Source organism: Oryzias latipes, chromosome 1 (assembly GCF_053564925.1).
Source record: "Oryzias latipes strain Hd-rR chromosome 1, Olatipes_Hd-rR_3.1".
NCBI classification, from domain to species: domain Eukaryota; kingdom Metazoa; phylum Chordata; class Actinopteri; order Beloniformes; family Adrianichthyidae; genus Oryzias; species Oryzias latipes.
In genome coordinates, this window is record NC_136237.1 from 841970 (window position 1) to 868499 (window position 26530).

Sequence of the window (26530 nt, forward strand, 5' to 3'; positions counted from 1 at the left end):
TTGTAACCATATATATTAACAATGATAAAATTGTAAATATCATTTTTAACTGCCATACAGATGTAGTGGCCAAGAGTGTCACAGTCAGAGTCTAATATGTAACCAGAAAAGTTGTTCTTAAGTGTGGTGACACCAGATGAACGTTCAGAACCATGAGATAACCAAATATCGTTGCCCCATTGTGATTTCCAAAAATTTGCATCAGTAGATGTGGAATGACTCTCTTGCAAAAAACAGAAATTTGTTTTAAATTGTTCAATAAATAAAAATAGAGCTTTGCGCTTGTATGTTTGCCTTAGTCCCCTGGCATTGAGAGAAACGAGTGAAAAAGACACGTTTAATGAACTGATCTAACAAAGAAAGAATAGATTTACAGAAGAGAAGGGGACCGAGCACTGCACGAATCATACAAAAATAGTGTAATAATCCTGACTAACTAAATAAAAATAGAATAACATCCAACCCGTTTTGGTTTAGAAAATTAAAAAAAAAAAAAAAAAGTGCAGCCAAAATAAGAAGAGGGCTATAATTTTTTTTTTTCCTTCTTCCTCTCTTCTTCTTCTTCTAAGAAATTGAGGTTTAAAATAAGGTTATGGCCCTAATCAGAAAATTATGTATGGACAGTAAACATCAACCAATTTGTAATTAAGAAATAGTGTTAATAGTCTCACCGAAGCAGTCAGCTTTTAAATGTAGGATGAGCGTTTCTATGAAGGAGGGAGCACTTCTGTTCCATTGATGAAGCCACGGGCTCCAACCAATGCCGACTTCCCCTCCTTGCGTGCTTTGTCTATTAATGGCCACAATTTGGCACGACGACTTCTGTCTTCCTGGGATAAATCTTCAGCGAATTTCAAGTGATTCTCTCGCAGGTAAGAGGATGTTTTGGCTGCTTTCCAGACAGCATCCCTGGAGACACGTGAGGTGAACTGTATGATGATGCCTCTCGGATTGGCGTTGCCTTGCTTCCTGGGTCCCAGTCGATGCACGGTGTCGATGACGTCAGGTAGCTTCTGTTTCTGTTCAGGTAAAACCGATTGGCAAATTTCTATCACCTTTCTTCGTGTGTCTTCTTTCTCAGCTTCCATGGCACCGTGTAGTTTGAGGTTCCATCTTCTGGAGTATCTTTCCAGATCAGACAGTCTCAGCTGGTGGTTATCCAGTTGGTCTTCGCCTCTTTTTAATTTTCTTTCAAGGTCATTCACTTTTTCCTTTACATCTTTCATTTCAGCATGCATGAAGTCAATCGATTTTTTGAGACCTTCAATCTTCAGAGCATTTTCTTTCACCATACTTGAATTCTCTTTCACCATGATTTCCAGACTGTCCGATCTTCTGTTTATCAATGCTGAAAGATGGGATATGATCTCGTTTGAAGTGGGTGGATCGTTGCTGCCGGAGTCGTACATCACTTTTTTTGACGCTGGAGATTTGAGAGGTGTAGCAGGGAAGGATGGAAAGTCATCCATATCTTCAACATTTGGAGCAACCGATGACTGGGATGCAGCGTAGTTGTGGCAGTTGTCCACAAGTATGTTGCCTGAGGTAGCGGTAGCTTCGACAGCCTCTCCAGATGCTAGCTTGGATTTTGATATATCTAATCCTCTCTTTGCACCTTTTGAAGTCGGCATTCTGCTTCTTATCTCTTAGAGGTCAATGTATTCTTGTTTATAAAGAGATTTGTTGGTGTTTTAAAGAATAAAGTCAGGGTTTTACCGTATTTCAAGAACTTTTTGTGCAGAACTCGGTAAAGAGCGTCTACTCACTCCGCCATCTTGGTCGCCCCCCCTGCAGCCTGCAGAACTGCACAACATAGCAACTACCCGGTTTCCGGAAGATGGCGGAGTGAGTGGTGGTGTTTGAGGCAGGGTCTGAAAGAGAAACCAATTTTTGTGTCCAATTAGGAATTTGGGTGAGACCAACCTTCCCCAGAAGTGTCAGAAAGTCAATATTAGGAAGGAAAAAAAAAAACAAAAAAACGGATTACTCCAGATATATTTTTCACGTTTTTTCTCTACTGCATGAAGAATGGCTAACCCAAGACAAGCTAACGTTAGCGACCATGATTATGACCTCCCGGCTCTTGAAAACAGCTGTGAGGAAGAAGGAACAGTGCAAATGGAGCAAACGGTTACTGAGGAGGTGAATGACCCGATCTGCTTAAACAGCCCAAACCCAAAAAGAATGAAGAAACGAGGAGCCACGAAAAAACAAGATGGCGCTGGTGATGCTAGCCTCACTCACGCCATGCAGGCCATTCTAACCAGATTTGATGGCCTTGATTCCCGTATGGATGAAATCCAAACAGCTCTGAAAAGATTTGACGACTTGGAAAAGAAATCGGAAGGCATAGAGAATCGGATGGATGGGATTGGAAAATCTACAAAAGAGAACACAGAAAATATTGTGAAGCTGCAAGAACGCGTGGAGCATCTCTCATTAGAAAACAAGAGTTGAGAGAGAAATGTCTGGAGAGCGAAAGATACCAGAGGAGATGGGACCTGCTGCTGATGGGGGGGCCAGAGAAAGACAAGGAAAACACCAGAGAGGTCCTCCTCAGCATCCTCACCAGAGTGGTTCCGATGTCTGTGGAGAAGCTCCGGGACACCGTCGACACCGTTCATCGGCTGGGAAAAGAGGCGGAGTCAATGACAACACGCCAAGAGCCATAATCATCCAGTTTGCAATGCGCACGGTGAGAGATGAAGTTTGGAGAAAATCCAAGGAAGCCAGAGTCTGCAAAGAGATGAAGATCTACTTCAGGGAGGACTTTTCCAGAGAAGATCGGGAAGCAAGAGCCAAACTCTGGCCGATGGTGAAACGAGCCAGACGGAGCGGGAAGAGAGCCTCTCTGAAGGAGGGATATGCGCTGATTGAAGGGAGGAAAGTGATGCCATGACGACCAGAGACCATAGCTTCAAGGTCTGTTTTTGTTGAGCTTTAGAATGTTGTCATTTCAAGGTTGATAACAACAAGGTTTATAATTTAAAAAAATAAAAAATAACTTTTACTATTCTTGGGGAAGTTGGTCCATTTATGTTGCTTTATGGTTTTGGACAGACATTCTGCTCATTCCTGCGTCTTCAGGAAATCTCAGCGTTTATTTAGACACCAAGTTTTCTGCTCAGTGTTCAGGTCTATTTTATTTGTTTCTTTGAATACCAGAGGTTTGAAAAATATTACAAAACGCAAGGCCCTCTTTTTATTTTGTAAAGAACTTAAGGCGAATCTAATTTTACTGCAGGAAACCCACTCAGGTCCAGCAGATGAAGTCTTTTGGAAACAACAATGGGGAGATCCGGTCCTTTCCTCACACGGCACGAGCCGCTCAGCAGGAGTCAGGATTCTGTTGAACAGGTTTTCAGGGAAGTTAATGAGGCATCTTGGAGATGGAGAAGGCCTCTGGTTGTTAGCAGCTATTGAAATGAATGAGCAAGTCATAATTGTGCTGACTTTATATGGGGACAATTACAAAGTACAAAATAAGAATATGTTGGAAAAACTTGCTAAGGTTTTGTTGGAATGGAAAATTTCTCATGCAACAGATAAAATAATTATTGGAGGAGACTTTAACATTGCTTCAAACTCCTGGCTTGATAGATGGACAACAACCAGAACACGATGATGTCATCAGAAACTTCTGTTTGTCGACAAACACATTTGATTTCTGGAGATTAAAAACCCCCACATCTAAAAACTATACATGGATTAGTGCATCAAACAATAACCAGCGATCAAGAATAGATTATTGGCTCATTTCTCAACCTTTATCTGCTCATGTAGGAAACTGTCAAATAGAACCGTCTCCACTTACTGACCATTGTTTAATCAGCCTTTCCCTAAAACTGTGCAAAAATACACACCCATCTCACAACACGTGAAATTCAACAATAAACTTTTAATAAATGATATATTTATTAAGGAGATCAAATCTCTGTGTTTGAAAGTGAAGGGAATGGAAATGACAAACAAAGGGAAGTGGGAGGGGCTTAAATTTGAAAGCAAACGTATAGCAAGTGAAATTGGCAAACATGTTGTAAAAAATAGGAAAATAAAGCAAAAGGAAATTGTCAGAAAGATGAATATTTTATGCAACAAGGCTGATCCTTCAGAGGAAGATCTGGCCGAGTTAAACAAGCTCCAAAAACAACTTGAGATTTATTCAGAAATAGCAAACGGTGCGTTTATACGATCCAGAGCTAAATGGATTGAAGAGGGAGAAAAAAACACAACATACTTCTATGGATTAGAAAAATGGAGACAAACAAAAAAACAATTAGGTAAAATAAACAAAAATGGAAGATTAATTGAAGACCCAGAGCAAATTAAATCTGAAATATTTCCATTTTACTCAACTTTATATGGCTCAAATTTTTGCCAAGAAAATTGTGACATATTCTTTACCCAAATTAAAGAACACATCCAAAAGATAGAATACGTTGATAGAATTAGTTTAGAAGAAGATGTAACTATATCAGAAATTGAAATTGCATTGAAAAATATGAGTAATGGCAAATCACCAGGAATAGATGGACTGACTGCAGAATTTTTAAAGTTTTCTGGCAGGACATTAAAGATTTAATGATTAATGCTTTCAATGATGGTATCCGTGAAGGTTGCCTTACTCCATCTATGAAAACTGGACTGATAACCTTACTCCCTAAACCAAATAAGGACTCTTCAAAGTTAGATAATTGGAGGCCCATCACTCTGCTGTGTAATGATTACAAACTATTGGCTCTAGTTTATGCAAACAGGATTAAAATGGTTCTAGACAAAGTAGTGGATAGTTTTCAACCTGCCTTTATAAAAGGAAGAAACATACATAATAATGTTAGATTAATTCTGGATATGCTAGATTATCAATCTATGATAGAAACAGAAAGTCTCATTTTATTTATTGACTATTTCAAAGCCTTTGATTCTGTAGAACACAACTTTTTATTTCAAACGCTGGAACATTTTGGATTTGGAAAAAGATTTTGCTCAATTATAAAAATGTTTTATACTGAAATTTACAGTTACATCACTGTTAACTCAGCACTAACACCCAGAATAAATGTAACATGTGGAATAAGGCAAGGATGTCCAATATCACCAAAAATTTTCATTTTATGTACTCAACTCTTAGCATACTTAATTCTAAACAACCCTAATTTTCAAGGCATTAAAGTTTTTGATTTTGAATTCCGCCTTAGCCAGTTTGCAGATGACACAGTATTTTTTCTAAAAGACAAAAACATGGTAATGGAAGCCCTACAAATTATATCCATTTTCTCAAAAGCTTCTGGTCTTCAATTAAACTTACAAAAATGTGAATTACTACCCCTGTTCTCTTGCCTGGAAAAAGAAATGTTTTCAATCCCAGTAAAACATGAAGTGAAATATTTAGGAATTAAATTAATTAGAGATGAAAAAGAAAGGGAAGAAATAAACATAGTGGAAAAAATTAACCAAATGCAGAAATCATTCAATCACTGGTTAATCAGAGATCTAACCATTTTTGGAAGAAATTTGTTGTCCAAATCTGAAGGAATTTCAAAATTAATATATCTGTGCCAATCTCTCTACATTAACCCAAAGAATGTTAAAAAAATTAACTCAGTTATGTATAAATTTATTTGGAGAAATAAGACCCATTACATCAGAAAATCTCAACTAATTAAGGAATATAATTTAGGAGGTATAAAGACGACTGATTTTGAATCAATGATTGGAACCTTTAGAATAAAATGCTTAAAAGATTTTATGGCTAACCCTGACTCAATATGGTTTCATATTCCCAAAAACATCTTCAATAAAGTAGGTGGATTAGATTTTTTGCTTAGATGTGACTTTGAAATTTCCAAACTTCCTATAAAGATTTCAGAATTTCACAAACAAGTACTTTTCCACTGGAAAATGATATTTAGCCACAATTTCACTCCTCACTGCGCCCCCCTGTGGAACAACAGAGTAATGACCACAAACAGGAAGACCATTTTTCATCAGAATTGGTTTGATCACAAGATTCTTTTTGTGAGGGATATTCTTGATTCAAATGGAGAAATTCTTCAGTTAAGAGACTTCAAAAGTAAATATGATTTTGAATGTTCAACCAAAGAATTCCAGAAAACCTGCAGAGCAATTCCAATTGCTTTAATACATTTAATAAAAAATACAATATTGTCTTCCTATGTTCAAATTAAACTACCAAATTTAGTAATAGGAGAAATAAAACTTAATGAAAAAAATGTGATAATAAATACCTAAACAAATCCTTTAAAGGTAAATTATATCATGACTTTAATAGAAAAGTGAAATATAAAATAACTGAGACACCTGTCAGTCACATCTGGTGCTCAATTTTGGAAATTCATAAAATGGCCAGTGGCCCCCAAAATAAAAGAAATGCAGTTCAAAATTATAAACAATTATTACCCTTCGGCAGAGACATTGAGAAGCAGATTTGGCTTTGAGGTTGATCCGTGTGATTTCTGTCATGTAGCCCCAGAAACAACCAAACAGCTGTTTTTTTCATGTCCAGTGATCCAAAGATTCTGGCAAGATTTTCATAACTGGCTTAGTCAAAAAATTAACAACATACAATTCACAGAAAAAGATATTTTGTTTTATAACAGTAAGTTGCCAAAAGAGTCAGCAAACTTAGTGAACATCCTCCTGATTTTGGGAAAATATCATATCCATAAGAAAAAGTGGAAAAAAGATCTGCCGAACCTCCTGTGTTTTCAAAATGAAGTGAAATAGTAATTCTCCTCATTGAAATGTATTCACAACTCAAATCCTTTCATTGATGACATTTGTAACTCTGCTACAGAATGGTTGCAAATCTAGGGTCCAGATTGTTGATTGCCTTTTTTTTATTTTATGCTGATGTCTTTTAATATCTTTATGCATGCTTCTTTGTTTTTGGTTTTTTTTTATCTTTGTTTTTGGAAAAGAGCTGTGCCTGCCTTGCATCTTTGTGTGTAGTGTCTGCGAGAGTTTTGTATTGATTATATTTCAATAAAAAAAAAAAAAAAAACATAGCAACTACCCCTGGCTGCAGCCCTGCGGTGTGAAGCCGACTCCCTGCAGAGAACCGCGCATGCGCAGACTCTCTCCAGCAGGGGGCGGTAGCGGCTGAGTGCTGCACTCATCTGTGAAGGAGAAAGGCCACTTCCGGCGCTCCGTGCTGTTCATTCGACGCTTATCGCAGTGAGGTGAGTTTGCAATACGGGTTGTTGTTTGTCTTTATTTCATCCTTTGCTGCGATTAGAACCTATATTAAGGTGTTTAAAACTCAGCTAAATGTTTGGCGCGCTTAATGTATGTTTACCGCGCGTTAGCATGAATCGATTTCTCTGACCTTGGCTAACAAGCTAATGGAGCTAACTAGCGCCTGCTGTGCGGTGAAGGTCCGGTGGCGTTTGTGGTCCTAATTTTTCTTGCCATTTCGGCACCATACGCCTATTTATATGTAATGTATACAAGAATATTTATATGTAATCTATACAAGTATATTTATATGTAATGTATACAAGTATATAGGGTTAGGGATGTTTTCTGGTTTTATCTGTTTTCTCTTCATTTAGTGTTTAGTTAAGCCCTTTGATTGAATCTATACCAACCTAGTCAAACATCACCTGGAGCTTTCTATTAGGAAAAAGGTCACTTTACTCCATTTAACAGCTGTTTCTGCACAATGTTATCATGACAGACTGGATGAATCCATTAAATGATTCCTGATGATGCTCATCATTCTTGATGCTTAATTGCAATCGTTAATTGGAAAACAGCCGTAGCTACAGGCTAACATTGGTCAGTCACATTGTGCTGTGTCTAAATGTTGCTCTGTGCTGCTGACTTTCACTAATCCTCTGTAATGTCAGACCGTGGAGATGGCGAGCCGCCGCGTTGCCCTGAAGGCCGTCGACTGGTTGGCGTTTGCTGAACGTGTCCCGCCCAACCAGCGCAGCATGTTCAACGCTCTGAAGACTCGCAGTGATGCCATTTCTGCCAAGTATGTCCCTCCCTCCCTGTGTGGTTTAGGATTAATACCTAATCAGTCTTTATTTTTTTGTGATAAAGGTTTGTTAGAATTCATTTCACTGCCTTTTGTGTCACAAAACATTTACAAAATATGATTGGCTGCTGGTTCAGGGGTCCTGGATTCAGATATCACTGAAGGAAGTTTGTTACTGTCACATATGATTATGGAGGCATTACATCCATCCCTCCATCCACCCCCCCCCCCCCCCCCCACATTGGCATTGTAAACACATATTCTGGTTTCTGTAGAGCTTCATGGCAGAATTGTTTAAAGGCAGTATGAAATAAAGTATTGACACAAAAAGCAATAGAGAAACTTTTGTGTATTGATGCTGTTTTCTTTACACCAGACTAGCATCTTTGCCAGAAACTCCTGCTGCTATTGACTGGAGCTTCTACAGGAGTGCAGTGGCTAAAGCTGGAATGGTTGATGAGTTTGAGAAGAAGGTGAGGTTTCTGCAGGCATTAGAAGAGGGGCTTGTGTGTGCACGACTGTAAATATTACAGGTCAATTTAATGCCAGATTAAACATGAGGAAAGAAAATGGAGCTTTGTTCTTCGTGTTAAGAGGACATATGGAGGGTGTAGTTTTTGATTCCTTCACAGATGACGTCCAGTAATTATTTCTGCTGGCTGGCATTATTGCAGTTATATCAATCTTTGTTTTTCACTACAGTTTAAAGCGCTGCAAATCCCTGAGCCTGTTGATACTCAGACCAGCGCCATCAACGCACAGGAGGCCGAGGCTGTGAGTCGCTAAATCCAGTTTATGCCTGTTCTGAGGAGTGCTGCTGTAGTGCATTTTGGGAAATTTTGTATCATTATTTAGTTTTCTTTCCTAAAAAAAAATCTTAAGAGTGACAGACGTTGTGGGTTATTTAGACTGCTCTTCTGCTTTGTCACATGTCTCATTTTTCTCTTTCAGAATAAAAGCGCATTAGCTTACGTGGAAGCATCAAAGGCCCGCATTGCTCAGTATGAAGAGGAGGTGGGATGTTTGTTGCTGCATTTTTATGAATAGCCTGATCAGATATACATGATGTAGGAGGAAATTCTTTACATTTGTCCTTTTCCTTGTGTGTTGCAGCTCACTAAATTTAAGAACATGATCCCCTTTGACCAGATGACCATGGACGACCTCAGCGATGCTTTCCCTGAGACCCGACTGGACAAGGTCAAATATCCTTACTGGCCCCACAAGCCCATCGCAGACCTGTAATTATCTCATGGAACCTTGTCTCACAATAAAGATTATGTATTTTAAAGCGAACCAGTGGATTCATTTATTTGAAAAAGTGTTTTCTTAAACGACAAACATCCGTGTTTGAGGATCTTCCAGGTAAACTAGACTTGCAATTTCAGAACGTGTCCACGCGGGGGCGGTATAGCCTGGATTATTCCCGTCAATCCCGTCATTAGAAGCTGTTGCAGCGTTTGGTGTGTTTAGTTACTTCCGGAGGCAGAAGCGGGCCAGAGGTTAAAAAACAGCGATGACTCCTGAAGGATTATCGCACTAACTTAATATATTGGTGAACTGAAGCGGGTTTTTTAACGGAACAGCCGCACAGCATCATAGAACTGAAGAACGGGGTCTGTTCACATTAATGCAAGGGCGGGACTCCACGCCCCTCCCGGAAGTGAGTTGTTGATTGGTTGGAACCCTTCGCGTCCCGGTCCCTGATTGGACAGAAGCATCGCGGAGCGGGAGGAGCTGCAGGAGCGACGTTCTCCGCTGAATTCCTGTTTCAAAGTCCGTGAGGTTTGACGGCTCCGCTCAGGTAAATGTTCGGGTTCGGTTCCGGTGTTTGTGCCGCAGCAGCTCTTCTCTGTCGGTTAGTCTCGGCTGTTGAGGAAGACGGAAACGATTTTGTGGCTGTAACCAACCGATCGGTGCGTTTGTGTCCGGTGGTTGTGTGGAAGTCAAGCGGGAAGAGTGGAAATAAACCGAAATCATATTAAGAGCAAAAGTCTCTGTGCGCGTGCCCCTCTCGGTAAACCAGCGTCAGGATCGCGCGCGGCTAGCTCCGTTAGCCGTTAGCTGTAGCCGGGACGGTCGGTGTGGCGCCTCTCCTCGGTGACGCTGACCGGTGCTGTTTTGAACGACAGCGTTCAGTTTGCGGCACGGCATGGCCGGTGCTGGCACAGGTTGGACCGACCGACGGACCGTCCACGGACTGTAGCGGGAGCCGCTCAGGCACGCACGGAGGTTCGGGCTGGCCCGTTCGCTCGGTCCATTCCGGTGCCCTTTTTGAATGGAGCCGGTAGAGCTGCTATGGCGGAGAGCGGTTACCGTAAAGATCAAATTGAGGTGGTCCATACGGAGCACACGTCATGACCGCACGTGGATGACGTCACAGCATCCCGTCTGGACCAGGGGTCTGCAACCTCTGACCCGAAAAGAGACACGTGGGTCCGTTAATACGGACCAAAGAGCCGAGAAATTCCGTTAGAGACGGTTTTCCCAGCAGAACCGGGTCTGGCTGAGAGTTTTTTCACTGAAACCCAGACAGTTCTGGTTCTGGGAGGGAACCAGGTCTCCCTTAGGGTTAAAACATGACATCTATGGTAGGAGCATAGAGATCCTCTGTCCTAAAGTGGATCCAGATCCTGTGACCTAAAGTGGATCCAGATCCTCTGTCCTAAAGTGGATCCAGATCATCTTCATCCAAATTTCCAGCAGTGAGACTCAGACAGAAATTCCTGTTTTCCACATCCAAAGAATCCAAAGGGAACATTCTTAGAACATTCTAGACACTGGATGGTCACATGACTTTATTCAAAGTCTGTCCACACATTGGACTGGAATGATGGACTGATCCGTGTTGATGACATCACACGTGTGTTGATGCTGTGATTGGTCGGTTTGACCTCATAGCAAAATAAAACTGCTTTGTTTGAATCCAAGATCGATTAATTTAATCCATTCATAATCGATTTATTTCATTTAGATGTGTTTTTTTTTTAGGTCAATTCAATTCTTCCTCTGACAGATGGACCTGGTTGGATTGTAGGAATAGAAATCGATTCATTGTTATTCACCATTAAGCCATTCAGTTACAAGTGTAGCTCATAAATATTTACAAGAATTGAATTGTAAAGGTGGAATCTTTTCTAAATATTATCTTCATATCTATTTTTGACAGCAGTACATTCAAGTACAAATAAAATACACCTTAACAAGATGCTCCTGCTGCAGCAGATTTACTTGAATTCAAAAAGTCCCTCAAGGCTTTTTCAGTTGTGAGTTTGGACACCAACGTCCTTTTTCAGCTTTTATATTGAATATATTTAGACATGGAAATGCATTTCTATACTTTGCCTCTGATCACCAACTAGACGCTCTTGTGCAGCAGAGGAGAACATTGGCTTTAAACGTATTTATTCTAATAAAAAACATATCAGTAGATTAAACTTTTTTATATTTACTGACATGTTAACACTTTAAGCCTAAATGACAAAGAATTCTATAGACAAACACATTTTTTATTGAAATTGTTGGGCAGGATAAGAGAACACGTGGATCCTCAGGTCACAGTGGTCTATAGGAACCACTGCCTTTGATATGTGATGCAGCTGACAGTATATCAGTGTACAGTCTTTGGAGGGTCTCTGAAGGGCCTCTGGAGATTCTCTGGGGGGTTCTGGGGGTTTGATTGCTTCTCGGTGACTGACATGCCACAGGGCCTGTTGTGCTCTGCAGTGACAGACTTTGGTGTGTTTGTAGTCAGGTCTGTACTGAGAGGTCAACACTACCGTCATTGTTCCAGGAACAATGTGAGGAGGCCTGCAGCACCGGGGGGGGGGCGCGCTGGTTGGTCAGACAGTGAACCGTCTCTAAAAGACGGCAGTGCTTCCCACACGGCGCTGTTCCAGCAATCAGTCAGGGCTGTTTAGAAACCGGCATTTTGAGCTCAATTTTCATGTAGCAACAAGTCAAAGTCAACCATCTTCCTGGAGTTTGAGTATCTGAATGAGAGGCCATAATGGACGGTGGTTCTGTAGAGTCTATCAGTCACAGCCGCACCCTTCAGTGGGACCGCGCTGTTCTGGTCACTGCCTGTAACCCGACACCCCATTCTCAGCTTTTCACTCATTGAATTTCGTCAGTAAAGCACTAATGGTAGCATCCATGACTGTGAGGGTGGTCTAATTTATTTATGGAGGAAGTACATCAGACCAGACCTGCAACCACAGTCCACACCCCCCAGAGTGATGTCATCATAAGACAAACGCACCGCAAACCTTCATCATAACCTCCACACCCATGAGATGCAGGTTGACACGGCTCTCCATGCAGACATGCACATGTGTTCTGAACACGGCCTCAACAGACGGGCTGTTTGCCAGTCAGTGGTCATAGGCAGGACTGGGAGACCTGCAGACGGAGAATCACCGCCGTCAGCATAGCCAGTCTCAGTCACATTCAACACACACTGAGTGATTGAAGTGAGTAGCTTTAGGGTATTTGTTCCGAAGGTTGTATTTAAATGTAATGTGATTACTTAACGTAACTTACTGGATGGCTCAGTTGGCTGTGTGTAGGACTGGCACATGGGAACCAGGGTTTGATTCCCTGGGGGGCGCGATGGGCTTCATCCAGTGTGGGTAAGACCCTTCATGCTGCTGCCTAACTATGTAGCAACCAAGTCCCTGTGCCTGTCCCCAGCCCGGACAAAGTACAGGGTTGTGTCAGGAAGGGCATCCGCCTTTCGCCTGTGAGAATCCGTGAAAGCTGATTGGCTGTGGCGACCCCTGAAGGGATATGCAGACAGGTGACCATCACTGATATTACATACGGTCAGCTGTTTCATCATGAAGCATTGATGTAAGGAATTCTAGAATTGACCTGAATATTGAAAACGAAAAAAAAAAAACTCTTTTTAGTTATTTTTAGTGGGAAGTTGCTAAAAACATCTGTGGCTTTATTTACACTTTTACAAAAAAGAAGAGCTTTGGCTTAAGGTAGTTTTCGTACATTATAAATGTATGTAAAGCGGTATTTGAAGAGCTAAAGTACCTCATTATAGCAGTCAGATTCTTTCAGAATACTTGCCCCAAAGCAAGGCTTTTTGGTTTCCAACCGCCAAACCGGTCTGTGCAGACAGACGTTGGAAACTTCCACTGAGGTCTGGAAGGGTTGCAGAACCCGTTCTATTGAGAAAAGTGGAAGCATTTTAGAAGAACATGAACACGGCTTTCAACATCATTTCATCACCTAAAGTTTAAGTGTGGCTTCATGATGTTCAGCAAAGGGAAATGTTTGTTCTGCTCAGTAAAACCCGGATCCTCTTCATTAAACATGAATCTACTATCAGCAGTTTTCTCTGCTCACTTCAGAGACTGTTGGCTAGAATCCACATTTTTGTTCCGGTCAGTTCTCTGCATCCATGCTTGTTTGGACGTGAGGCGTCCGGGTCTGGTTCTGAAGTACTGTCTCTGTTTCCAGTGGTTGTTGATGGACCATCCCTATGAAGACACGGACTTACAATGGGACAGAGCACCTCAGAACAAGGGGTCCAAGACGGCACCACACCAGTAGGTCCAACCACTGCTTCCTGTTTGGCTTCCTTTAGGAAACGGCAAACCTAAAACACTTGCATTGGTAAAACCAGAGTGGCGTGCCTTCAACGGTAAACGTGGACATAGAACGCCAGGATCCCACAACATGTAGTTTGAGTGTTTGATGGAAGAATTAGCATAGTTGTTGTAAACCTTTTCATGTGTTGTCAGGACGCAGAAAATGATAAAAAAAAACTTTAAAAGTCTCTCTAATCATGAGTTCTTCAATGATTTTTGATCAGACACGTGTTTAACATGTGATGTATGTTGACAAACACAAACCATGTCTGATAAAAAATCATTTAAGACTTCAGTTAACTTTGGAGACACAATGAACTTTATTGAATCGCTCTAATCATCTTCTGATCTGTTTCCAAAGAGTTCTCGGTGATCTTTTCATTATTTTTATCCCGTTTTTAGCCAAAATCTAAAAACCTGAGTCGATTTCTAGGACATAGTTTCTGCTGAGCGGCAGGAGTTCATCAGCTCTGATTTGTGGGCGGGACTGTTGGCACCTAACCCCGCCTCATTTCCCATCATTCATCTGTTTTCCTGCTCTCCTGCTGGCTTACAGCCCCTCACAGCCATAACCTATTACTGGTAGGCCAGCAGCATCAGATCCGTCCATCCGTCCGGTTCTGATCCAGATTCCAGCTCAGACCAGGAAAACAAAGACGTTCATGGATCTGTTGGTCTGCATCAGAAAGGGGGCGGAGCTGGGAGCTTGTGGGTCGCCATTGTAGGTCCTACGTCACACTTACAAGGTTTTTCAAACAGTATTTCTGCTCTTCTCCTGATTTACAACAATTTGAATAAAGACGACACAGACATGCGGGGCTGAATCCTAATTTTCCTTGTAAATGTCCTCCATCATCAGAAAAATGTTAAAAACACCATTTTCATCAGAATGGCTCATTAAAGTTTTCTGTCCTGCAGTTGAACCCAAATCCTCCTCAGTCTGAGGTCACAAACTGATAGTAAAGGGTAAAAAGGAGGAGCCACAGCGTTCCACCTGTGAGGCAGGTCTGCAGGTCCATGCAGGTCCTGGACTCTGCTTTGAGTCCTGACCCAGCATTTCCTCTGGTTAGTCACACACTCAGCTAAAGTCGCTAATAACTTAACGTGGGGTCTGGTTAGCCTGGACTCAAACCGACACACTCGTCTGTTGTTCTGACCAAATGACATCCAAGCACATTAGGAAGTGCATCCTGACAGTGAGATGTGAGGTTTTCTGCTGGCCGTCTTGTGGACATGCTCATGGTTGGAATGAGAGGCGGCCTGTCAGGTTGGCGTGTTGCTGCTTTGGTCCCTGAAACCTTCAGCGTTGGTGTGGAACAGGGATGTGGGAGGGTCAGACCAGACGACCACAGCAGGACAGAGTCCTGTTCAGGAGCTGTGATGTGACTCTGCTGTTCCCTCATTAGGACGGCTTGGATAACCTGGAGACATTTGTGGAGGAGGAGCTACAGACGAGCATGGTGAGTGTGAGGTCAAAGGTTACCTGCCAGGTGCTCCTCTGTGAAAACGCTCTGGAAGCTGAGATCAGGTTTAACGTTTCTATGATGCAGGCAGAGCCGGATTGTTGGTTGTACTGTGATGTCATCAGCCCCCCTTCCTCACTTGGTTTCAGATGGTGGGCATGGTGATTGGCGCGGGCATCGCTATCGTCCTCATCGCCATCTTTATTTTCTTCATATTGAGGAGGATACAGCTCAGAAGTCAGTAACCGCCTCAGAAAGACGACGTTTTTGGGGATTCATTCATTTAAACGGGGATTTGTTTTTCTCACAGACCTGGAGGCTCAAGAAGCGCCCAAATATCGCTTTCGTAAGCGAGATAAAGTCATGTTCTATGGGCGGAAGATAATGCGTAAGGTAAGTAGGTGAGGTCCTCTGACGGATCCTTTGGCTCCGCCTCAAACATGCTAAACATGTTGACGTGATGCAGCATCAGAACAACACCTGAACGTTCCCCTAAAGGTGTCCCAGTCTACCTCGTCCCTGGTGGGAACGTCCTCGTCATCTCGACCGCGCCTGAAGAAAAAGCAGAAGATGATCAACATTGCCAAAAAGTGAAGCTGAATATTGCCCCCATCAGACCCCCCCACTTCTCTCTTCCTCTTTTTTAACTTTTCATCTCCTTGTCTGCTTGTTGTGAAGGATCCTTCGCTTTAAGAAGGAAGTTCCCATCCTTCAGGCCAAGGAGCCCCCTCCCTCGGTGCTGGAGGCAGACCTGACTGAGTTCGATGTGGCCAACTCCCATCTACCGTCCGAGGTGCTCTACATGCTGAAAAATGTCCGGTAGGTAGTCGGGTTGGCGTTGGGGGTCGGCGGACGTCCGGGGGTGTTGCTCTCACACCTGTCCTCTTTTCCTGTCCCTGCAGAGTATTGGGTCACTTTGAAAAGCCCCTCTTCCTGGAGCTCTGCAAACACATGGTCTTTCTGCAGTTCCAGCAGGGGGAGTACGTCTTCAGGCCGGGCCAGCCCGACAGCAGCATCTATGTGGTCCAGGAGGGGAAGCTAGAACTGTGCCTTACTGGAGCGGTGAGTCCCCCCTCCCTCTGTGAAGCCCATCTGTCTTCCACTCCTTCATGATGCGTTTGTCCCGTCTGGTTCTGTGGACCGGCCACTGAGGCGTCTTCTCCTGTTCTAGGATGGCAAGGAAAGTGTGGTGAAAGAGGTTTATGCAGGGGACAGTGTCCACAGCCTCCTCAGCATCCTGGATGTCATCACAGTAGGTCATAAACGTGAAGCTACGTTTTCCCAGAACTCACATTTGCTTTGACACTTTGTGCAGTGATCATCTTTTTAGTCTTTTAGTTACGATGATGACGTTTTTAGCCAAAAGCCTGTGTCGTTTTCTAGAACAAAGTTTCTGCAGAGCAGCAGGAGTTCATCAGAAATTCACCTCTGAGAGGTGCAGAGCAACCCCGCCCCCCTTCCCATTGCAAAGAGCTCAGAGTGGGGAGCTTGTGGCCCCGCCCACTGTATTTTTTACATTACAGATCTGATCTTTTTTGTCTGCTCCTGATTCACAACGATTGGAAGAAAGAAAGACTCAGAAATGCAGTTGAAGCCTAATTTTCATGCTAATGTCCTCCTCCATCAGGAAAACGCCACCAGAACACGTTAAAAACATCAGAGGAAGGAAACAAACACTCATGGGCTGGAAAATGCATGAAATGGTGATTGAACCAAAGCAGTGAAGAAGACACTAAAACATGACGTCAAAGAGAACAAAAGAACGTTTCTTCTGCTCAGCTCTGCAGTCTCTGCATGACGGCCGTGTTGCACAGCCACTGCGTACATTCTGTGCATTTTCCACGGATGAAATGCGTGATCTGCGTCATCCATACGTGTTCCTTGTGATCATCAGACCTCGACATACGTCAGAAGTCCATGGAGGGTTTAGCTGACGGGTCTGTACCTGAATTCAGTTTGGAGCTGTTTAAACTATTTGGTCGGTTGAGAATCATGCAGTCTGCACGTTTTTAACGTAGTTTATACACAATTATTACGTAGATCCTACACAGCTGTGTGTGATTTTTGTCAGATGCGCACACACATGTGTGTCTTTCCACGACTGTTCCACGATGGTCTAACAGACTTTTCATGCATGAACCACAGATGTAGAACTTTTAGATCACGTATACGGCGCACAGATCACCTTCAGATGACATCATTGATGCAGGAATCACTGATGAATTACAGATAAACAGCAGAATAATCACACGGTTCATGTTCTACGATGGTTTACGTGTTCTTAGCGTGGTTCAATCCTAAAACATCTGTGAACATTTCCCCTAAAAACCACAACTTTTCCCACTTTTTCCACATATTTTCATATATGACCAATTTCATACGTGTAATATGCACTAAATGTACGTAGCAGCTGTGTGACACTGACTCAAGTCACACGTGTAGCAGAGATTTAAGGGGATTTTGACTAACTGGCAACTCGTTGGTTAGGTAACTGACAAAAACAGATTAGTCACAAGTGAGAGATTTGACTAAACCCAGTGATGAAGGCATCTACACACACACACACATACACACACACCCACACACGCAGACACACACACACACAAACACACACACACACATGTACACACGTGTGCCTGTTTGCTTTAGTACTTTCTTTATATAGCGACACAGAGGTCTGTCCCAGTGGACGTCTTCCTCACATCCTTCATTCAGATCTTCCTGCTCACCTGGGGCTCAGTACAGGTGTTCAGTCCTGGAGCTGCAGGTCTTTTGACGTGGTTTTCCTGTTGCGTGCAGAGCCACCAGAAGCCTTACAGAACAGTGTCAGCGCGGGCTGCAGAGGTGACCACTGTTCTACGTCTACCTGTAGAAGCCTTCCTGTCTATATTTGAGAAGTATCCTGAGAGCCTGGTGAGAGTGGTTCAGGTAAGTCACCTGTTCCCTGATCCAGTCTGACCGTCTGCCTGGTTCTGGTCAGGAACGTTCTTTCTAGCTGCTAAAGCGGCAAAACGGAGATGCTGGTCAGTGTTCAGGTAACACATCCTGTTGCATTCTCAGATCATCATGGTTCGCCTCCAGAGAGTCACTGTCCTGGCCCTGCACAACTATCTGGGGCTGACCAATGAGCTCTTCAGTCATGTGAGTTCATCGCACACTAACAACACAAACAGCCTCATGAATGTGTTGTTTCATGCTCTGTTCATCAGTTAGCGTATAGCTGCTAGCTAGAACAAAGTCTTCCACCGATTTCTCATTGTTGGTGCCTTTTTGTCCTCCACAAAGCCATGGAAAGACATTATTACTGTGCATCGTCAGATATGCAAAGTCCATAGCTGATAGTTGGCGTCAGCCCAAAACACTGAATCTTCCTGGAACCTGCAGCTGCGTGTAACGTCTCCTCCCTGTTAGCATGTATGTTAGCATTGACGTCCACTCATTTGAGCTTGAAGTGGGTAAAAAACAATGGAATAAAGTAGGGAGGGGGGTGATAGGCTGTAGAGACAGAAGGGTAACCATGTCTGTGCTTTGATGAACACACGGACGGTTCTATTGCAGCCAATCAGGGACGGCTTATTACACAAAAGTTCTGCTCCTCACACACTGAAAACACACATCAGTGTGTGTGTGTGTCACACTGATGTGTGTTTTCATCTTCAGGAAACACAGGTGACAGACATCATAAACAGACGAAGCTCCAATCGTTCCTACAGGATTCAAATGTAACTTTATTTATAAAGGTTGATTGACAGACAGAGTTCTCAGCAGAAGAAGCTCCTTGAAGGTTGTAAACTAACAGAAGAAAAAAACACAAAATACAAACTATCAACCCTCTAACCCCCCCCCCCCCCCATTGCAAAAACATAAATAGATGGAAACAGAAATCTGGTTGATGCTAAAGTGGGGAAAATGCCCCCCCCCCCGACCACAAGCCCCTTCTAATCGACGTGAGGCCCCCCCCTTAAGGAAGCTGCTGTCCGTGCTGCGCTGAGAGTCTTTGTTTAAAGAGGACGTCCGATCATCTTTGATTGACGTGTTTTATCCTGCATTCCCCCCCTTTAGGAAATGCAGCCTTCGCGTGCACCCCCACAATCCCCCCATCCCACACGGACCAGTCCCATCCGCCACGGGAAGCGCTTTGGCAGTTTGACGGTGCCTGAGGAGCAGCGGGAGGCTGCCGTTAAGGCGGAAACTGCCGGTGAGAGTCGGCGGTGGATGTGGGCTTCGGTTCTCTGATGGTTCTTCCTCTGAGTCACTGAGGAGCGTCAACGATGAAGAGCATTTAGGAACAGCCCCCCCATCTGCTGCCGCCTCATGTATAGAAACGCTTTCTGAGAGACCTACACGTTTTCTTCATGAGGAAGCAGATTTTTTCTTTTCTGTCAGCGTTTGTATCGCGCTAAAGCTCCGTTTGAAGCTTTTCTCATCACACGTTCCTTCAGTCAGCCGTAGTTTTGGTCTTTAGACATCTTTGGCCTAAAGCTGGGATAAACCCTGACCTTTGATCTACAGGAGATCATAGCAAGGACGGATCGGGACCAACGCTGAGCCGGACCATCTCCATGCCAGTGGACATAGCTGGTGAGGAGCTCCTCTTCATCACATCAAAGTTGTGGTTTGGAACGATGGACTGTAACTCTAGAGACGTCCTGGTCAGCATATGTGCTGCCCCTTCACTAACCCTCTACAATCCCAGCATGCACCTGGGACACCCCCACTGAAATGTCTTTGTGGTTACACACCGAGACCTCTAGTGTGAGACGGGTCTGACTGTGCAGGTACTGCTGGGGTTTGATTTTCTTAATTTGATTTGATTTGAAATGGTTTATTTCAAGCAATCAAATAAGAATAATATACAAAACAAATCAATCAGCAGTTATCCTTCCAAAGACGCATCAAACTTAGGATAATCAGACATTACATCACAGATTACTTAAAAGGGAGTGGAAGGAAGCAAATTTATATAATCCACATGGTTACAGGGCGGCCGTGGTGCAGCGGTAGGGCGGTCGACCCATGATCGTAATATAGCAGGTTCGATTCCCGCCTTGCAGGCCCATGAGTCGAAGTGTCCTTGGGCAAGACCCTGAACCCCACCTCGCCTCTGGTGGGAGGCGGGCGCCTGTGTTCGGCAGCAGGGCCGCCGCTAGTGTGTTAATGTGTGTGTGACTGTGTGTGTGAGTGACTGTGTGTGTGACTGTGACTGTAAAGAATTTTGGCCTTGAAGAAGGTAGAAAAGCGCTATATAAGTATACGCCATATACCATTTACATGATTTATCATCCAGTTCATCACTTCTATCAGATATTTATGTCTAATTAACACAGTTTCAGGTCATTTAGAATCCTTAAGTATCAATAAATCCCATGACAAAGATGCATTAGTTAATAATTCTGTAAAATTGACAAAAATCTATTTTGTATATTAACAGACCACATACAGATCAGAGTCACCTGCTGGGGTCACCTGGCGGGGTCACCTGTAGACACACATACTGGCACAGGTGCAGGGAAACCTCAAAACGTCAACCATGTCCAGTCCAGCGTGTCCATTTCTGTCTCTTTGCTTCCTACTTCATGAAACAGATTATAAATAAGATTTCTAACTTAATTCCAAGCCAGTCATGTCTGGTTTTCAAGCTGCTGCACACTTTTCTGAGACAAATGGAAATGTGTTTGTGCTAGGTTTGAACTCCTTCTTTGTCCGTGTTTGTGTTGATGTTTGTGCAGGTATTCAGAAAAGTGTGCGATCAGACTTTGACATGGCTTTTGAGAGAGGAAGGATATCTGTCTCTGCAGAGGACGGTAATACTCCTCCCACCTTTACTCGAGTAAGTACCTGTGACTGAAACCCTGTCTGGAAACAGCAGCTTTATGTTTCTGTGAAGTCAAAGACTCTTCCTTTTCCTTACCGACTCTTTTCTCCTCAAATACATTTTTTTCGGTTTTTATGAGCGTTTTAGCTTTGGGCTTCTAACTTAGCGGTCCGAGCAGATAAGGAAGGTCACGTGACACGTCAGGACACACGGATGTGGTGAACAGAATCCAAAATAAAACTTCCTTTAGAATCAGAAAATAGAAATAAAATAAGTTATTGTATGTATTTTTTTCTTTCTGCGGCTCGGTACCAGGTGGTCCGGTACCAGGTGGCCTGGCCCGGGGTTTAGGGACCACTTATGTCGAGGGCCTCTGGCTCCGCCTTCTTGGGGTTGTTTATGACAAGCCCCGGGGGAAGTTGACCTCTTGACCTTCTGTTCTGCCTGGGTGTGGCGTTTCCACCACCCAAACCTGTCTGCACGTTTTTTGGGATCAACTTCCTGGTTCCAATTTCAGCAAAACAAAAACTGATTGAAAAAACTCTGCATGCAGCATCAAGCGTGTGATTTTTAATCACTTTTGTGTTTCCACGGCTTGTTGTGGTGTTTCTATGGCCACGCCCCCCTGAAGGGTCGCTTTAAGCCATGTTAGATCCCCAGAGATGTCGTCTGCTGTCCCCGCGAGGCGTCTCAGTGTTTGCACGTTTTTCCAGTCCGTCTCCCAGGACCAGCGGGAGAAGAGGGTCACCGTAGAAGAAGTCCCGTCTGGGATCTACCTGTATCCTGAGGAAGACCCGGCAGGAAACGTTTTCCCGCCCGTCTCTGCCCGTTCCAGTCCTGCTCTGTTTGAGGAAGCTCAGAAGGAGGTTCTGAAACTCATGAGGATCGAGGTTTGTTTCCCTTCATTTACAGCTGCTGTTGTTTGTTGTTGTTGTTTTTTGTTGCTGTTGTTTGTTGTTGTTGTTGTTGTTTGTTGTTATTTTTCTTGTTGTTGTTGTTGTTTGTTGTTATTTTTCTTCTTGTTGTTGTTGTTTGTTGTTGTCTGTTGTGGTTGTTGTTTGTTTGTTGTTGTTTGTTTGTTGTTGTTGCTTGTTATTATTATTGTTGTTGTTTGTTGTATTTTTTTTGTTGCTTGTTGTTATTGTTGTTTTATTTTGTTGTTGCTTGTTGTTATTGTTGTTGCTTGTTGTTATTGTTGTTGTTGTTGTTTGTTGTTATCTGAGGCCTGTTGCACAAAAGTAGAATTAAGACATCCAGGATAAATGACTGAGCTGAGCTCAATGAAGCCAAAACATGTACGTCCAGGCTTAATTGGTTGCACAAAGACCAAGCCAGGATGAGCAGACACGGATTCATCAAGCCAGGGGCCTGTTTCAGAGAGGAGGTTTAGTGTAAACTCTGAGTGCGTTAACCCTGAAATCAGGGAAACCCTGGGTTTTCCGTTTCAGAATGGGAGGTTTGTTAAACCTGAGAAAGCAGAGTAAGTCAAACCCGTTTCTGAAAGAGAGGTAACTTCTACTCGGAGTCAGTGTCCATGGTTACTTATGCTGTGAACCTAACCTGGTCGGGAGCAGGTTTTATTCTCTAAACTCAAGGTTTCTGCCGGTCCCCTCCCCCTTTTAAAGACGAAGCGGTATTTTTCGCTTTAACCTTCATTGCCCACATTTCCGTCACACAGAGACGGTCTAAGTGACAAGAATGGCTTGTCCTTTTTTGGAGGACCCAATAGACGAGGAGGCTGCATTAATTCCTAGAGAATTACATTTACCTCATGCGAGGATTTTGAGACCTAGACTCGATTTTTTTGTCATTTCCCCATATGTTTTTGTTTGAGCGTTACCGTTTGTCGTTGCAGTCAATTACATATACAGAATGAAAACAACATTAGATATGTATTGCTATGTAGATGTTTCATATGTCAAATATTGTCAACAAAGCCTACATCCATGACATGCTCACATTTGACCTGATTGAATTATGTTTTTATACTTCATTTTTAGCTGCTGCCATGTTCTTTTAATTCCTGCAGGATTGCATCTACATGAAAATGAAATCAGGGACATTGAATTAGATTAATGTAACAATTACTTTTAGGAAACAATTTGCTAGCACTGCTTACTTTCTTAATCCCATATAAACCTATACCACTTGATCAATACAAGGGTAGACATAAACTCACTTTTAAAAACACAATTGAATGTATTAATATTAAACTGACCAACGTTTGCAAGAGGGGAAGGTTAACAAAAAAGTCCTCTAAACATTACTGACGTTAAATGCATTTTTCCCCAGATTGGTTCTGTACACTATGCAGCATTTCATGCAATTACACCAGGAATAACACTTCAAAAGTAAACCTAAATATCGCCATTTTTTATTTCACACCTTACGCTATTTAAAAAGTTATTGCAGCCAATATTTTATACCAATGATTTAAATGCAAACTTAGGCATTAACTTGAGCAGCTATGTTTTCCACGCTAACTGTCTCTGTTTTGCAGATGCAGCGGTGTTGCTTTTCTTCTGGAATATGTGCTCATATTGACTGTAACTCTGCAGCAGCACGTCAAGTTCAGCTGGCGAAAAATATGCAGACCTCTTTTTTTCCACGGTTGCCATGGTGACTCGTAATATCTGCGCTCCATTAAAAATGGCTTCTTGTAGTCGCGGTGCGCATGCTTACCTCCGAATCAGTCCACTCAGAGTTGATTAACCTAACTCCGATCAGCTGCTCTGAAACAGAAAACTCAGAGTTGTTAATCTCAGAGTTCAAGTTTAACCTCAGAGTTGGTTGAACCTCCTTTCTGAAACAGGCCCCAGGTGAAACCAATCCTGGATAAGTGCGCGCTCACTGCTCACTCAAATAGACCCCGCCACAGATCACAGATTAACTGATTTACCATGGCAACTAGAGCCGCGTACCTTTCCCCGTCGGAAGCACAAATCCTCATGGAGGCATACGCAGAGGTAAAAGATATAATTAAGAAGAAAGGCAACACCGCCACAGTGATAAAGCAAAGAAAAAAAAAGGAAATTACCAGCCAATTAAGTTTACGAGTTTTTGTCTGTTGTGGTTGTTGTTTGTTGTTGTTTTTGTTTGTTGTGGTTGTTGTAGTAGTTTGTTGTTTTTGTTGTTGTTGTTTGTTTCTGTTGTGGTTGTTGTTTGTCTGTGGTTTGTTGTTGTTTGTTGTTAGTTGTTGTTTGTTTCCTTTGTGGTTGTTGTTTGTTGTCGTTGTTTGTTATTTTTGTTGTTATTGTTGTTTGTTGTTGTTGTTGCTTGTTGTTTGTTGTTGTTATTTGTTGTTATCTGTTGTTGTTTGTTGTTATCTGTTGTTTGTTGTTTGTTTTTGTTGTTTGTCGTTTGTTGTTGTTTTTTATTGTTGTTTGTTGTTATCTGTTGTTTGTTGTTGTTTTTTTATTGTTGTTTGTTGTTGTCTGTTGTGGTTGTTGTTGTGTGTTGTTGTTTGTTGTATTTTGTTGTTTGTTTTTTGTTTTTGTTTGTTGGTTTTTGTTGTTGTTGTTGTTAATGTTTGTTGTTGTTTGTTGTTGGTTGTTGTTTTTGTATTTTGTTCTTGTTTGTTGTTGTTTGTTTCTGTTGTTGTTGTCTGTTTCGGTTGTTGTTGTTTGTTGGTTGTTGATGTTTGTTGTTGTCTTATTGTTGTATTTTGTTTTTGTTGTTTGTTGTTGTCTGTTGTGGTTGTTTGATTCTGTTGTGGTTGTTGTTTGTTGTGGTTGTTTTTTTGTTTGTTGTTGTTGTCATTTTTGTTGTTGTTGTTGTATTTTGTTGTTGTTTGTTTGTTGTTGTTGTCGTTTTTGCTGTTTGTTGTTGTCGTTTGTTATTTTTGTTGTTTGTTGTTATCTGTTGTTGTTGTTTGTTGATTGTTGTTGTTGTTGTTGTTTGTTACTGTTGTGGTTGTTGTCTGTTGTGGTTGTTGTTGTTCTATTGTTGTTGTTCGTTATTTTTGTTGTTGTTGTTAATGTTTTTTATTGTTGTTCGTTGTTGTCTGTTGTGGTTGTTGTTGTGTGTTGTTTTTTGTTGTATTTTGTTTTTTGTTTTTGTTGTTGTTGTTAATGTTTGTTGTTGTTTTTGTATTTTGTTGTTGTTGTTTGTTGTTATCTGTTGTTGTTGTTTGTTGTTGTTATTTTTGTTGTTTGTTAGATGTTGTTGTTTATTGTTGTTGTTTTATTGTTGTATTTTAGTTGTTGTTTGTTTCTGTTGTGGTTGTTGTTGTTTTTTGTTTGTTTGTTGTTGTTTGTTAGATGTTGTTTATTGTTGTTGTTTTATTGTTGTATTTTGTTGTTGTCTTTTGTTGTTTGTTTCTGTTGTGGTTGTTGTTGTTTTTTTGTTTGTTTGTTGTTGTTTGTTATTGTCTGTTGTTGTTGTTGTTGTATTCTGTTGTTTGTTTTTTGTTTTTGTTTGTTTGTTGTTGTTGTTGTTGTTAATGTTTGTTGTTTTTGTATTTTGTTGTTTTTTGTTGTCTGTTGTGGTTGTTGTTTGTTGTCTGTTGTGGTTGTTGTTATCTGTTGTTTGTTGTTGTTTGTTATTAATTTTTTTTGTTGTTGTTATTGGTAATGTTTTTGTTGTCGTTGTTTGTTGATAGTTGTTGTTTGTTGTTTTTGTTGTTGTCTGTTGTGGTTGTTGTTTGTTTCTGTTGTTTGTTGTGGTTGTTGTTTGTTGTTGTTTTTGTTGTTAGTTGTTGTTGTTTGTTTCTGTTGTTTGTTGTCGTCTGTAGTGGTTGTTGTTTGTCTGTTGTTTGTTGTTTTTTGTTGTTTGTTGTGGTTGTTGTTGTATTTTGTTGTTGTTTGTTTCTGTTGTTTGTTGTCGTCTGTTGTGGTTGTTGTTTGTTAGTTGTTTGTTGTTTTTTTTGTTGTCTGTTTTTGTTTGTTGTTAGTTGTTGTTTGTTCCTGTTGTTTGTTGTCGTTGTTGTTTTTTGCTGTTGTTTGTTGTTGTCTGTTGTGGTTGTTTTATTTTGTTGTTTGTTGTCGTTTTTTGCTGTTGTTTGTTGTTGTCTGTTGTGGTTGTTGTATTTTGTTCAATTTTTTTGTTAGTTGTTGTTGTTCATTGTTTTTGTTTTATTGTTGTATTTTGTTGTTGTTTTTTTTTTCATTGTTTGTTTCTGTTGTGGTTGTTGTTGTTTTTGTTTGTTTGTTGTTGTTTGTTATTGTTGTTTGTTGTTGTTTGTTATTGTTGTTTGTTGTTTGTTTTTGTTTGTTGTTGTTTTTCGTTGTTATCTGTTGTTTGTTGTTGTTTGTTAATTGTTGTTGTTGTTAATGTTTTTTGTTGTTGTTATTGTTAATGTTTTTGTTGTCATTGTTTGTTGATAGTTGTTGTTTGTTGTTGTCTGTTGTGGTTGTTGTTTGTTGTTGTTTTTGTTGTTTGTTTTTATTTGTTGTAAGTTGTTGTTGTTCGTTATTTCTGTTGTTGTTGTTAATGTTGTTTATTGTTGTTTGTTGTTGTCTGTTGTGGTTGTTGTTGTGTGTTGTTGTTGTTTGTTATTGTTTGTTGTTAGTAGTTGTTTGTTTCTGTTGTTTGTTGTCGTTGTTTTTTGCTGTTGTTTGTTGTTGTCTGTTGTGGTTGTTGTATTTTGTTCAATTTTTTTGTTAGTTGTTGTTGTTCATTGTTTTGGTTTTATTGTTGTATTTTG

The 26530-nt window shown here is 41.6% G+C and overlaps 3 protein-coding genes across 15 annotated transcripts in view; 2 read left to right on the top strand and 1 right to left on the bottom strand.

Annotated features, from left to right (window-relative positions):
• Positions 1–543: 543 nt before the first annotated feature.
• LOC144993493 (uncharacterized) lies at positions 544–2703 on the bottom strand. The gene is made up of 2 exons (XM_078949459.1): positions 2570–2703; positions 544–1871 (listed from the first exon to the last, which is right to left on the bottom strand). Exon 2 carries the CDS (start codon positions 1629–1631, stop codon positions 708–710), a length of 924 nt encoding a protein of 307 aa, XP_078805585.1. The 5' UTR covers positions 1632–1871; positions 2570–2703; the 3' UTR covers positions 544–707.
• Positions 2704–7059: 4356 nt separating this feature from the next.
• On the top strand, positions 7060–9301 carry atp5pd (ATP synthase peripheral stalk subunit d). 3 transcript variants are annotated; one of them, XM_023952852.2, is made up of 6 exons: positions 7060–7202; positions 7872–8002; positions 8382–8478; positions 8708–8779; positions 8957–9019; positions 9119–9301. In XM_023952852.2, exons 2-6 carry the CDS (start codon positions 7881–7883, stop codon positions 9248–9250), a joined length of 486 nt encoding a protein of 161 aa, XP_023808620.1. In that variant the 5' UTR covers positions 7060–7202; positions 7872–7880; the 3' UTR covers positions 9251–9301. The 3 variants fall into 3 exon arrangements, with proteins under 3 accessions (XP_023808620.1, XP_078803993.1, XP_078804087.1); XM_078947867.1 differs by lacking the exon at positions 7060–7202 and adding an exon at positions 7303–7397; XM_078947961.1 differs by lacking the exon at positions 7060–7202 and adding an exon at positions 7705–7800.
• A 333-nt stretch (positions 9302–9634) lies between these two features.
• The window catches only part of pnpla6 (patatin-like phospholipase domain containing 6), a 41534-nt gene continuing 24638 nt past the window's right edge, over positions 9635–26530 (top strand). For 7 of the 11 annotated variants that reach the window (XM_020699764.3, XM_020699767.3, XM_020699766.3 and 4 more), the window contains exons 1-15: positions 9635–9809; positions 13478–13566; positions 15015–15068; positions 15221–15308; positions 15382–15464; positions 15570–15661; positions 15750–15890; positions 15974–16133; positions 16243–16323; positions 17871–17999; positions 18132–18212; positions 19134–19269; positions 19584–19652; positions 20801–20901; positions 21600–21776. In XM_020699764.3, the coding sequence (XP_020555423.1) occupies positions 13519–13566; positions 15015–15068; positions 15221–15308; positions 15382–15464; positions 15570–15661; positions 15750–15890; positions 15974–16133; positions 16243–16323; positions 17871–17999; positions 18132–18212; positions 19134–19269; positions 19584–19652; positions 20801–20901; positions 21600–21776 (1440 nt within the window). In that variant the 5' untranslated portion in view covers positions 9635–9809; positions 13478–13518. The other 4 variants (XM_078946549.1, XM_078946643.1, XM_078946489.1 and 1 more) reach the window with 3 other exon arrangements.